Source organism: Notolepis coatsorum (genome assembly GCF_963971535.1).
Source record: "Notolepis coatsorum genome assembly, chromosome: 4".
NCBI lineage: Eukaryota > Metazoa > Chordata > Actinopteri > Aulopiformes > Paralepididae > Notolepis > Notolepis coatsorum.
The window spans coordinates 55,791,720-55,806,323 of record NC_140168.1 but is presented as its reverse complement, the minus strand read 5'-3'; the positions used below and the strand labels follow the sequence as shown (position 1 = coordinate 55,806,323).

General features: G+C 44.8%; 1 protein-coding gene across 1 annotated transcript in view; it reads left to right on the top strand.

The window, feature by feature from the left end:
* The first annotated feature begins 3,668 nt into the window (after positions 1–3,668).
* Positions 3,669–14,604, top strand: part of gtf2h4 (general transcription factor IIH, polypeptide 4) — a 39,125-nt gene continuing 28,189 nt past the window's right edge. Inside the window, exons 1-5 of the mRNA XM_084312610.1 lie at positions 3,669–3,802; positions 3,990–4,108; positions 4,234–4,338; positions 6,080–6,211; positions 8,332–8,517. Of these exons, the coding sequence (XP_084168736.1) occupies positions 3,800–3,802; positions 3,990–4,108; positions 4,234–4,338; positions 6,080–6,211; positions 8,332–8,517 (545 nt within the window). The 5' untranslated portion in view covers positions 3,669–3,799. The remainder of the gene's footprint in view (positions 3,803–3,989; positions 4,109–4,233; positions 4,339–6,079; positions 6,212–8,331; positions 8,518–14,604) is intronic.

Below are 14,604 nucleotides of genomic sequence, written 5' to 3'. Positions count from 1 at the left end.
TCAATCAATCAATCAAGCTACGCGGAGCGCAGTCAGTCAGTAGCCTACACCCTGTATATTCCGATAACGCTATATAAACCATGCTGCATTCATTCTGAGAGAAAGATCTATTATTCCAAATGCTATTTATAGGGTTTTGACCATAATTACACTACTGTTGCTATTTTACAATGAACTATAATGAATTACGGTTCATACAGAACATCCAGTGTTATTATGCACAGAAGCTCATTTCCTTGTTGTAATAATATATTCTACCACTGGGCGCCAGGTACGCATGGTCCGAGCTGTGCGTAAATATAAGCACGAAGTCAAGTTCAAGTTGAAATTGATGAATCCCACTCTTTGCTTAGAAATGATCGTACGCACAGGGTAAGCACAACTCTGTGCGTAGAACACGTTGATTAATGAGGGCCCTGGTCTACAAGATACACTATACGACTAAGGTACCCATGTACATGTCAAAATACTTCCCAAAGGTCAGTGAATACCACAACCACTACACCAGAGGAAGCTCAACAAATCATGTTAAACCCAGATTCGGCTCAAACAAGGGACTAAACACGTTTCGCAATTATGCCACATCAATGTGGAACGCCCTACCCAAAGCTGTAAAGGAATGTGAATCCCTACCCACATTCAAAACCGCTCTTAAAGAGCACCTACGGGAGGCTGCAATTCGAAACTGGCCACCGTAAATGCCCAAAACCCCCACCACCTCCTAATAGACAGTCTCCTCCCCACCGCATGTATATATTCCCTCCCCGCCGTATGTATATTTCTCTCCCACCCACCCACCCCCTCCTAATGTACAGTCCCCTCCCCATCATATGTATATACTCTGTCAGGATCTAGGGGTAACAGTACTGTATATTTGAATACCGTTTATGTCACAAATGTATCAGTACTAAATACCTATATGTCCCTATGCCATAAATGTCATGTATGTGGGATCATCCCTATGTTCCCCGGGTCCTATGTTCCCCCGGGTTCTATGTTCCCCGCTTTGATTGATTAATAGATTATTATTTTATTAATTATTAATGTCCGCCTTGTTTCGAACGGTTAAGCTTAGGCCCTCGTTCGAACTGGTTAAGGTTAGAGTTTGGAATCAGGGCTGGTGGTCTAAAATTTTCAATCTATCAATCAATCAAAGCGGGGAACATAGAACCCGGGGAACATAGGACCCGGGGAACATAGACATGCTCCCATGTATGTTGTGTTTCAAGTTTCTTTAATAGTTGTCATACAGAAGTACAGAATACTTTCATACAAAATGCTTCTTACTGTTACGCTCCAGAGACTGTGCTAGACAAGATAGTATCAAACATAGTATACATGTAATTTAGAAGAAGAAAAAGAGGTCACAGTGTTCGGTATAGACATATGTACAATGTTCTGAGTTACCATATAATATACAATACTATGCAGTGTACTAATGTACAGTACTATCTAGTGCAAAGCAGAAATGGGATGAGGTACAATTTAGGTACAATTTACAGTAAGGTGTACGAGTTGTAGTGCAATCCTTCATCAATAAATATAAAGTGTGGGTAGTGGGTGCTACAGTGTGTTTGTTTAAAGTGGGTGTGTGCTATAAAGTGTGTGGAGTGGGTGCTACAGTGTGTTTGTTTAAGTGAGTGTGTGTGTGTGGATGTGTGTGCTATGTGCGTTTGGTGGTTGTTGTTGTGTAGTGTTCATTCATTGTTCGTTTAGCAGCCTGATGGCCTGGGGATAGAAGCTTCTTCTGAGTCTTTCTGTGCTCGCCTTGAGACTCCGGTATCGCTTGCCTGACCGCAGCAGTTCAAAGAGGCAGTTGTTCGGGTGACTGGAGTCTTTAATGATTCTCTTAGCCTTGCCCTTGCAACGCTTGTTGTAAATGTTCTGGAGGGTGGGGAGCCCCCCTCCAATTGTGCGTTCGGCTGAACGTGTCACTCTTTGTAGTCTGCTTCGGTCTTGTGCAGTGCTATTCCCAAACCAGGAGGTGATGTTGCCGGTCAAGATGCTCTCTATTGTACATGAGTAGAAGTTCTTAAGGATCTTCTGACTGACTTGGAACTTCCTTAGGCGCCTGAGGAAGTAGAGGCGTTGTCGTGCCTTCTTCACAACACTGTCAATGTGTGTGGTCCATGTCAAGTCCTCGGATATGTAGGCTCCGAGGTACTTAAAAGCTGTTGACTCTCTCAACCGGTGCCCCGTCGATGCTGAGGGCTTGGCTATGAGTATGGAGGGGACTATGGTATTGAATGCCGAGCTGTAGTCGATGAATAGCATTCTCACATTGTGTATGTCATAAATGTCTATATGAATTGAAAATGGGGGACCCTGATGGAAACAAGACAAACGTCTTTCTCAGGTCTGTGTATTGAGCCGTACTGTATTGTACTTCCCAAAGGTCAGTGAATACCACGATCACAACACCAGAGGGAGCTCCACAAATCATGTTAAACCCAGATTCGGCTCAAATAAGGGACTAAACATGTTTCGCAATTATGCCACATCAATGTGGAACGCCCTACCCAAAGCTGTAAAGGAATGTGGATCACTACCCACTTTCAAAACCTCTCTCAAGGGACACCTACGGGAGACTGCAATTCAACACTGGCCCCTGTAAATATCCTAACCCAACCCCCTCCAATGTACAGTCATTTACCTAGTATGGTTTTGTCAATAGTTCAATGTACAATTGTGTTTGTTTGTACAGTGTCTCCTCCCCCCCCCCCTCAATGTACAGTGTTACTTGTTTATACAGTGTGCCCCCCGCCCCCCCCCCCCCAACCACCTCCAATGTAAATTACCCAGTATGGTTGTCAATATCCCAATGTACCCAACCCCCCCCACCCAACCTCCTCCAATGTACAGTTTCTACGTCAAATGTATATACTCCCTTTCTTGACTCCTTCTGTATCACAAACAGTACTGTATTTGCAAATCTGGTATGTCATAAATGTATAGATGTAGCAGTACTGACTATCTGTATGTCATGTATGTCATATATGTCTATATGAATTGAAAATGGGGGACCCTGATGGAAACAAGACAAACGTCTTTCTCAGGTCTGCATCCCCTTAACAATTGTATGTATTGAGCCGTACTGTATTGTACCCATTCTGCAATCTGTTAAATAAAGTTTTCATTCATTCATTCATACCCATTCAGCAATCTGTTAAATAAAGTTTTCATTCATTCATTCAACGTAATATAAAAATCCTATTGTATTCAACAAATTAATTATGATACACCACAATGTGCCCTTTTCTATCTATTCTAAATCTATGGCCTCGCATTCCATGGCTGCGCAGTGCAGACAATTATAATATAATATACATACGAGGGGGAGGAGACTACATTGGGAGGGGGCGGGGCCGGGGGAAGGGGGCGGGGCGAAATATCCAGTTTTTTCAAATCCCAATGTTGACAGTTGATTAGGAATGGCTCGCGCCGTGTTCAGGAGATTCAGGCGCATACAAGTCTATTCGATCATGTCTCTAGCACCCCCACAGCCGTATCGGCAACCACTTACAAGTTACATCACGGCTCTCATCCACATTCATTCATTTGCCCCCCCCCCCCCCCCCTCTCTCCTCCCCGCGTCTATACTTACGCCTCCTCCCCGATTTCAGAATCGGCCTGCTGCATAGTTTGTCCAATCAAAAGGCTTGTTTTGTGGATGAAGTCACGTGATTAGTCAACATGGCTTCTTTGTGAAAACTTGGGAGAAAGACAAGGATGTTCGTATTTATCTGTATTTTGTTGCTATTGATGTAAGGAATTCATCGATATCTGACATCCCACATCTATGGTAAATATAAATGTTTCTTAGATGTTTGTGTATCAGCTCGTCGGTCTCCCACAGACTCCTCTGACAGCCCTTGTGATGTCGCTAGTAGTGATGTGTAGCGGCATGACGAGGAATGGTCGGTTGTTTGGTTAAATTGGGTTAGGCTATACTTGTATAGAGTGTGTATTATAGCTAATTGTCTTGGCAGATAATGAAGTTCCGCGTCCAGCTGCAATGCAAGAACCTACACGAATACCTGAAAGAGCTGAGTCCTGAGGTCTTGGACAGATTGTATAATCACCCGTCTACGTGCCTGGCTGTCTACAGGTGGGTCGGCTATGGTTATTATTATATGAACAGCATATGAATACATTACATTACACAACCATATTCCACACGACCATGGCGTGCCTTTAATTCCTGTTGTGTTTCATGCTCCTGTTCTTCGACAGGGAGCTTCCCTCGTTGGCAAAGAACTATGTGATGCGCATGTTGTTTCTAGACCAGCCTCTACCCCAGGCAGCAGTGGCGTTATGGGTGAAGAAGGACAGTCAAAAGTGAGTCAACAACCATTGATTGATTGATTGATTGAAAACTTTATTAACAGATTGCAGAATGGGTACAATACAGTACGGCTCAATACAAACAACTGCTAAGAGGATGCAGACCAGACAATTAATTTTGTCTTGTTTACATCAGGGTCCTCCATTTTCAATTCATCAGGACATTTATGACATACAAGACATACAAATATACAGTACTGTGTAATAAAAAGAGATCATAAAAAAATATATACACCCGAAGGGGAGGAAACTGTACATTGGAGGGGGGGGGGGTATTTACCGGGGCCAGTTTCTAATTGCAGCCACCCGTAGGTGCTCTTTGAGAGCAGTTTTGAAGGAGGGTAGTGATTCACATTCCTGTACGGCTGTGGGTAGGGCGTTCCACATTATTGTGGCATAATTGCAAAATGTGTTTAGTCCCTTGTTTGAGCCGAATCTGGGTTGAACATGATTTGTGGAACTCCCTCTGGTGTTGTGGTCGTGGAATTTCACGGACCTTTGGGAAGTATTTCGATACATGGGTATCTCAGTGTTGTAGTGTATCTTGTAGACCAGGCCCATTGTAAGTTGCAGATTTTACCGAGTTCAGAGCTGAGGGCTTTTTCAACCTGCAACTTGTCCCTGTCAGAGACCAGCAGGGCTGATTCGTCCGTGAACAGGAACAAGCTGATGACATGTCATTTGCATAAATTAGGAACAGTAAAGGTCCTAGTATGCTTCCTTGTGGAACACCACAAGGTGCGCGATGTAGAGGAGTGTATACAGCCACGAGGTACACGATGTAGAGGGGCGTCTGCAGCCACGAGGTGCACGATGTAGAGGAGTATATGCAGCCGTGAGGTACACGATGTAGAGGAGTGTCTGCAGCCGTGAGGTACGGCATATGTTCCTCTACATTGGAAATTAATTGAATGCAGCCGCACTGCTAGACTTGGTTGGAGGCGGTCGGAATGGCCCTTTACAGTTACGTCAAGTTTACATACAGAGATAAGCAATCATAAATACAGTATAGAAATCACAGCATGTAAAATAAGATAAGATGATCCTTTATTGATCCCCTTGGGGAAATTCGGGTGTCAAAGCACTAGCAGCATGGGGGGGGGGGGGGGGGGTGATACAGGGTGGGAGATGCATAGCTTCACAGTCCTATATACCGGTATACACTATACTATAGGTACACTTAAAGTATAGATACAAATACAATATAATATAAAAAAAAGTACAAACACAAGATAGTCCAGTGATGAGAGTCCAGTGATATTAGTCTCTAGTGCAAAATACAAGATAGTCAGTACGGTGATGTGAGTCTCTAGTTCTCAAGTCCCGAGTTGTGATAGTTCTGGCAGCAGATCCAATCTGGCAGCAAATCACAACAACAAGACAAGGGTAGACAAAAGCAAGGATAGCAAATAAATTAAAACGCATACAACTTGATTGACAATGATTAGTGATCGAGGTCTTACATTCTGCAATAGAGGGGAGCATGTTGGGAGGGTGGGGGGGCCTCAAGGACCAGCCAAAAATGAACAATACCAGTGTGTTGAGCCTCTCCATCAGAGAGGGCCAACCAACCTTCTCACAAAGGTCACAATAACAAATCCAGCTAACAGACTACAAAGCTTTTTGTCCTTAAATCCTCTGAAGTGTTTCCACTGAATTCCAAACAGTAGCACTCTTGAGTCCTAACCACACTTCTATCATGCTCTTATGTTCTGCCCCTGGCTTCCGACGGCAGGGACCATGATGAATGTGTCTCGGTGCTGTCAGGGCTGCGTCTGTGGCACAGCAAGCAGCTCCAGGGTGGTCTGCAGGGAAACATCTTAAACCCTGTGTTCAAAGACAACCTCAGGATAGCTCTGCTCGGGGGGTAAGTTACTTTCCTAATGACACGCACAGCAGTCTTTAATTTCTCACACACATTCAAAGGCGTGTTGTTGACAGTCTTTTTAATTAGTATTTTTGGTTCCTCTTCTGTTGCTGTTTTTGCCCCATTTAACATCGTATAACATTGCTTATGACTTATTTATTATGATGCTAAAAGATTCTATTCACCTTCCTTTATTTCCTTTAGCGGAACTTTCTGATAAAGATTCTTGCTAGTGTGGATATTCCAAATCCGAATAAATAATGCATTTATAAACATAAAACCGCACACCTAGCTCATTATACTCATAGCAAAGATATCTACGAAGAAATAAAACAAGGAACTTGGCGTTTTGCATAAAAAATGCACACACTTAAAGGAAAACTCCAACATTTTGGGAAATTAGCTTATTTAACATCTTCCCTGGAGTTAGACAAGAAGATGCATACCTTTTTTGTCTCTCTGCATGCATTAGGCTTAGGGAACACCCGCACCGTTAGCGTAGCTTAGCTTCATCACTGGAAGTGGGTCAGACCTTTACCCTGAAGTTCCCTACAGTCACGAAAAAATACACTCCAAATACAACTCCAAAACGTTCCTGTAAACATGTTGTGACCTGTGTATTTACCACGTGGAGAAATAAAAAATAATTGAATTCGACATTTACGTTTTCTAAGCAAATATACTCTGAACTATTTTTTTGCCGAACCACTCCTCTCTGGGCTCAGTGATTTCACGTCACCAGTGCTATTTTTTTTTTTTTTTTTTTTTTTTTAATCTTTTCCCCCCTTCTTTTTCCTCCGATTTTCTCCCATCCCAATGTTAGTCGTTATGCCAATTCCCAATCCCCTTCCTGGTCGCTGCGCACTTACCCCCCACAGTCGGTCTGGGAGAGTGGAGGCTATCACGTGCTTCCTCCGACACACGTCTAGCCAATCGACCGCTTCTTTTCACCTGGCAGCGCGGACTCTCACTGAGAGGGTGTAAGGTGTGGAAGGATCACACTACCCCCCTTAGATCCTATCCGCGCTGAGCAGGCGCCCCGACCGAACTGTAGGAGTTGCTGTTTACAACGACCCGGACCCACCCCGCCAGCTTTCCCACCCTCTAATACTGCCAATTGTATTAGTGTGAACGGCCAGCCAAGCTGGTGACAACGCCGGAGCTGGGAGCTGGATTCGAACAGGCGAATCCAGCGTCTCCGGCGTTGGTGACGAACGCAATCTCCGCTACGCCACCTGACCGCCCACCAGTGCTACTTTCTAACGTGAGGCCAGTGTTTGTTTACTTTTTCATTTCATTCAAAGGATCCGAACCGATTGAAGTTTATGGATACCATGACTGTGGTAAGTTTTCACTTATGTTTTTAGATGGAAGGCTGTAATCCATCTGTCTAACATTAGCGAATATTGTGAGATTGATGAATAGGACAGTCACAACGTTGCTGGACTATCGACCTAGTTAGCCCCTTTCATGACTGCGATGCATGGCTACAGGGTTTGGGCGAGTGAATCCACACTTGTGGTATTATTATAACTCATTTATTGTGTAACGCTAGCCCCTTAAAACTTACCACAGTCATGGTATCCATAAACTTCAATCGGTTCGGATCCTTTGAATGAAATGAAAATGTAAACAAACACTGGCCTCACGTTAGAAAGTAGCACTGGTAGTGGTGACGTGAAATCACTGAGCCCAGAGAGGAGTGGTTCGGCAAAAAATAGTTCAGAGTATATTTGCTTTCTCCATGTGGTAAATACACAGGTTTACAGGAACGTTTTGGAGTTGTATTTGGAGTGTATTTCGTGACTAGGGGACTGTAGGGAACTTCAGGGTAAAGGTCTGACCCACTTCCAGTGATGAAGCTAAGCTACGCTAACGGTGCGGGCGTTCCCTAAGCCTAATGCACGCAGAGAGACAAAAAAGGTATGTATCTTCTTGTCTAACTCCAGGGAAGATGTTAAATAAGCTAATTTCCCAAAATGTTGGAGTTTTCCTTTTAAGGCCAATACAACCATTTGAAGGCCCTTTCTAGATACAGTGTCGCAAGCTCATAGGAAGTTGAACGAGAAAATCGACACGCTTTTAGTGAATGTTACATAGCTGTCTGCCCACTTCCACAGGGGCAAGGCGTGGGTGGATGAGGGCAGCTCTATGGGCCCCGACCGGCATCCACGTGACGTGGACAGTCTGGACCGCTATGCCATAGAGCGCTGGGAGGTCATCCTACACTTCATGGTGGGGTCTCCCAGTGCCGCCGTCAGCCAAGACCTGGCTCAGCTGCTCATACAGGCTGGACTCATGAGGAGGTACAGGACGTCACAGTGACTGCAAGACACACACACACATACACACACATACATACATACATACATACATACATACATACATACATACATACATACATACATACATACATACATACATACATACATACATACATACATACATACATACATACATACATTCACTCACTTACTCCTGCTGTCCCCCAATTTCACCTATGATGTGTAGCCCCAACTTGTCATTCTCTCTCGCTCTCTCTCTCTCTCTCTCTCTCTCTCTCTCTCTGAATATCTTTATTATCTACCTCTAAGAATGGCGCTGCTACGTCCGGCCGCAGTTCTGTTAGCTCCGTCGAGACTGCGCTTACTTTTGTTAATCTTTATAGTTTTAAGAGTTTTATTTGTACCAACTGTTGGTGCATTAAATGTGTATGACCGTCAGTCACTCATTGACATTGGATTAAGGAAAACTTACCAACTGGATTGCTCTCTGAACCGGCTCGCTGAAGAACAACAATGGCCTGCCGAGATCCTTTGTTGCGGCCCACACAAGGAAGGGGGGAGACGGCGAGGAAGGAGAGCCGGCGTCCGGAACAGACTGAAATCCAGGCGTCACAGAACGACATTGCCCAGCATATTGTTGGCCAATGTGTGCCCATCATATTGTTGGCCAATGTGCAATCAATAGGAAACAAACTGGACGACATCAGAGCACGGATTCAATTCCAACGTCTTTTGTTTCACCGAGACTTGGTTGACTCCGGATGTCCCAAACCACGCAATAGAACCGGCAGATAACTTCTTCGTTCTCCGTAAGGACCGAACGGCCGAAGAATCACTAAAGACGAGAGGAGGCGGCGTAGCTTTCATGGTAAACAAGGAGTGGTGCGATCCATGCAACGCAAAGGAATTGTCTAACCACTGCTCCCCAGACCTGGAGTTTATCACCATCAAATGCCGACCCTTCTTTCTTCCGAGGGAGTTAACGTCCATCATCCTGATCGGAGCGTATATTCCACCACATGCAAACACTGGGGTCGCACTCTCGAAGCTACACGACGAGGTAAATAAACTTCAGACAGCTAATGTTGACGCTGCTATTTTGGTTTTGGGTGATTTCAACAGCGCAAGTCTTAAAAAGGTGTTGCCGAATTTCTATCAGCATGTAACCTGTCCCACCAGAGGCGAGAACATATTAGACCATGTATACTCGCTAGGGGTGTAACGGTACGTGTATTCGTCCCGTGAATTTACGGTACGGCCGTCACGGTGCGGTACGTGCACCCATGCGACGAATACGCCCAACAGTGCAAACACACCCACATGCGCGCGAGGTCCGTGCGAGAACAGCGCACGTGGCCGGGCACATCGAGCTCAGACTTCAGAGCGGCGAAAGTGCACGGAGGAGAACATTTACATTGGAACAGCTGCAGGGTCATTACTGTTTTCTTTAGTTTTCTTGTGCGCCCAATAGTGTTGTCACGATACTGGAATTTCGACTTTGATACGATACCTTGAAAAGTATCGATACTTTCGATACTTTTGATACAAAAAAAAATTATAATAAAAAATCTTTTTATTATATATATATATTTTTTTTCTTTTTAGCAAATTTTGCTTTTGTTGCTGGTTGATTCTCCTCAGCTTCTCTCTGGTACTATACGAGAAGATAAATACACTTTTAAAAACCCTTTGTTTATCTTTAGATCAGAGAGAGAGAGAGATTTCTCCGGGGCTGGTAACGTTAACCTCATGTCGAGGAGAGAGAGAGAGAGATCTTCGGAGATTTCTCCGGAGCTATGCTCGGAGCATTTATTAACGTTACATGTTCAACAAGATTGCTGCTAATTAAACACTTCATGGAAACGGGGTAACGTTATGTCGAGTTCATACGTGTACTAGTGTAGTATGAATGAGTAGTATGAGAGATTTCTCCGGGGCTGGTAACGTTAACCTCATGTCGAGTGGAGAGAGAGAGAGAGATTTCTCCGGGGCTGGTAACGTTAACCTCATGTCGAGTGTAGTATTGTATGACCTTGACATAATGTTTAAACGTAATGTTACTCCGTTTCCATGCAGTAATTATAAAGGTAGCCGGCTAGCTAGCATAAGCTAACAGAGGAACGACTAGCAGTAGCTATCTAACGTTAGCTAATAGCTGTAACGTACAACGAATCAGCTGTTGATATTATGCGCCATCAGTAGACAACGTATCATGTATTAAACTAGAGTTAGTGGTTTAATGCTTCAGTCACAGTGACGTTGAAAGAGCAGCTGTCACGAACCTCTTTTATTTCTTTATGGAGATCCACTGCACTGCTCTGCACTGCTCTGTTTACAAACTGAAGACGGCGACTGTGAGGGGGAGGGCTGGAGCAGCCGGAGGGGCAAGCGTGCTCTGAAGAGCGCGTCAACAACTTGCTGTAGAACACTCGCCAGCTGGTACCGATACTGCAGAAAGTATCGGTACTTCGGGAAATGAGTATCGAAGCCGTTTTAAATATTCAGTATCGATATGTATCGATACTTCGATATTTTTGACAACACTAGCGCCCAATAACGTTAACCAAATGAAACCAAATGGAAAGAAACACACACGCGTCGCCGACACACACACGTGCGCCAACAAACGCATCAACATTTTCCCCCGTCGGACTCACAGGCACAATCAAATAAAAAGAAGAACCTACTTTTCCGGACAGATCATCTGAGCTCCACTGTGTTTAAATCCAAATAATCCTCTGCCATTGTTGTAATATGTCATCTGTTCTCTAGTATTCAGTCTGGTCGTGAAGTAAAATTCTCTCTGGAAGTGAAACTGAAACTTAGCAAGGATACGTTGTTAAAGGGGCAGTAAGCAAGTGGATGCCTGAACACAGAATGACACCAGTATCACTAATTACCACGGCAAGCCTATAGAAAATTATTCTATTTAATAATAATAATAATTATCATAAATATAATATATAAATGTAAAACTAAAAAAATAAATATATATATATATATATATATATATATATATATATATATATTAATAATAATTATTATAAATATTTATTTTCTGTTGTACCGAACTCGTACCGAACCGTGACCCCAATACCGAGGTACGTACCGAACCGTGGCTTCTGTGTACCGTTACACCCCTAATACTCACAATTTAAGAATGGGTACAAGTCACAGGCTCTTAGTCCATTCGGCAAGTCGGACCACGCCGCCATCTTTCTTTTGCCAAAGTATAAACAAAGTCTCAAGCGCGCGGCGCGCGCCGGTAGTATCGCGAGAGGTTAAGCGTTGGTCTGTAGAATCAGAGGAGACACTCCAGGCTGCACTTGAATGCACAGACTGGATTGTGTTCCATGATAACACAGCCAATATTAACGACTACACTGAAACGGTGCATGACTTTGTCTGTACTCTGGTAGAAGAAACAATCCCCTCTACCACAATTAGAGTTTATCCAAATCAAAAGCCCTGGGTAGATAAATCCGTCCGTGAGGCTCTGAAAGTGTGCACCTCAGCCTATAACGCCGGGCTTGTGACAGGCAACATGAATGACCAGAAGGTGGCGAGATACAACGTAAGGAGGACAGTAATAGAGGCAAAACGGCGTTACAGGGATAAAGTTGAACTTCAGTTTGAACAGGCTGACTCTAGAAGTATGTGGCAGTGCCTCAGAACGATGACGGATTACAAAGGCACCTCCCTCAAACAGTGACATCTCCTTAGCAAATGATCTCAATACCTTCTATGCAAGGTTTGAGGCTGTGAATAACAACACCAGCCTAGAAACCACTGCAATAGAGGGTGGGGGGGCACTGCTGATGGAGACTCAGTGTTCAGGATAACAGAACATGAGGTGAGGAGGACCTTTAAGAAAGTGAATATCAGGAATGCAGCAGGACCGGACGGCATCCCCGGCCGCGTCCTAAAAGTCTGTGCCGACCAACTGGCCCCGGTATTCACTGACATATTTAACCTGTCCTTAGAATAGGCTGTCATCCCCACCTGTCTGAAGAAGTCCACCATTATCCCTGTACCCAAAAAATACGCCTGCTTGCCTCAACGACTACCGCCCTGTAGCTCTCACCTCCATAGCCATGAAGTGCTTTGAGAAGCTAGTGAAGGGCTACATCTGTTCCTCCCTCCCCATCAACCTGGACCCCCTGCAATTAGCATATCGCCCCAACAGGTCCACGGAGGATGCCATAGCCCATGTGCTGCACACAGCAGCATCACACAAGAGGCAGGGGAACTATGTGAGAATGCTGTTCATCGACTACAGCTCAGCATTCAATACCATAGTCCCCTCCAAACTCATAGCCAAGCTCAGGGACCTGGGCTTGAACTATGACCTCTGCCAGTGGGTCTTGGACTTCCTGACGGGTAGACCCCAGGTGGTGAGAGCAGGCAACTGCACCTCCTCATCCATCACGCTCAACATAGGGGCCCCCCAGGGCTGTGTTCTGAGTCCCCTCCTCTACTCCCTGTACACACATGACTGTGTGGCACAGCGGAACAACACAATCATCAAATTAGCTGATGACACAGTAGTGGTGGGCCTGATCTCTGCCAATGACGAGAGGGCCTACCTGGAAGAGGTAGAGAATCTGTTGCAGTGGTGTCAGGAGAACTGCCTCTCCCTGAACGTCAGCAAAACAAAAGAGATGATTGTGGACTTCAGGAGGTCGGGCGTCAGGGACGCCTAAATATTAAAGGCAACCAACTTGTGTCTAACCACGCCCAACTTGCGTCTAGCCACGCCCCCGCGGAGCTCCGTCGCGGCAGCATTATGTAGCAGTAATCCGCCCTTTTTTACTATCCAGAACTAGCTCAATTGGCAGCGCTGCATTGCTGTGGATCCTACGGCCCGTTGCTGGCAAGTTCGATTCCCTTCAATTCTTTTTTTTTTTTTTTTAACGTGCATTCGCATTCTTTCGCAGTTAAGTTTAGGCTAGAAGGGTTAAGTTTAGGCGCTGTTAAGGAGCTGGTTAAGGTTAGAGTTTGTCTTAGAGAATGGCAATATTTTTTAACGTGCATTCTTTCGCCGGTTAAGTTTAGGCATTGTTTCGGAGTTGGTTAAGGTTAGGCATTGTTTCGGAGTTGCTTAAGGTTAGAAGGGTTAAGTTTAGGCGCTGTTAAGGTTAGAGTTTGTCTTAGAGAATGGCAATAGACAGCCTATTTCCGCGCTGCAGCGCGAGGCAATAGACAGCCTATTTCCGCGCTGCAGCTCTCTCGCGCTGCCGTGGTCACATGGGCGTATTGGCCAATCAGAGAAACGCTAAACACAAGTTGGTTGCCTAAAATATTCACGCGTCAGGGACTACAGCCCCCTCAGCATCGACGGGGCACCGGTTGAGAGAGTGAACAGTTTCAAGTACCTCAGAGTCCACATATCCGAGGACTTGACATGGACCACACACATTGACAGTGTTGTGAAGAAGGCACGGCAACGCCTCTACTTCCTCAGGCGCCTAAGGAAGTTCCAAGTCAGTCAGAAGATCCTTAAGAACGTCTACTTATGCACAATAGAGAGCATCCTGACTGGCAATATCACCTCCTGGTTTGGGAATATACCGCACAAGACCGTAGCAGACTACAGAGAGTGGCCTGTTCAGCCGAACGCACAATTGGAGGGGGGCTTCCCACTCTCCAGGACATTTACAACAAGCGGTGCATGGGTAAGGCTAAGAGAATTATCAAAGACTCCAGCCACCCAAACAACTGCCTCTTTGAACTGCTGCGGTCAGGCAAGCGATACCGGAGTCTCATGGCAAGCACAGAGAGACTCAGAAGAAGCTTCTATCCTCAGGCCATCAGAATGCTAAATGACAATAACACTATGTAACAACCATCAAATGCACGCACAGCACACACATCCACACGCACACACTCACTTTAAACAAACAACTCACTGCAGCACCCACTTTACCCACTTTAGAACACCTAAACACACTTTATATTTATTGGTAAAGAATTTGCACTACAACCCATACCTCATTACACCTTACTGTAAATTGTACCTCAATTGTACCTCATCCCATTTCTGCTTTGCACTGTATTGTAACTCAGTTACTTCTACTCTGCATTGTACATTGTATATAATATGTATAT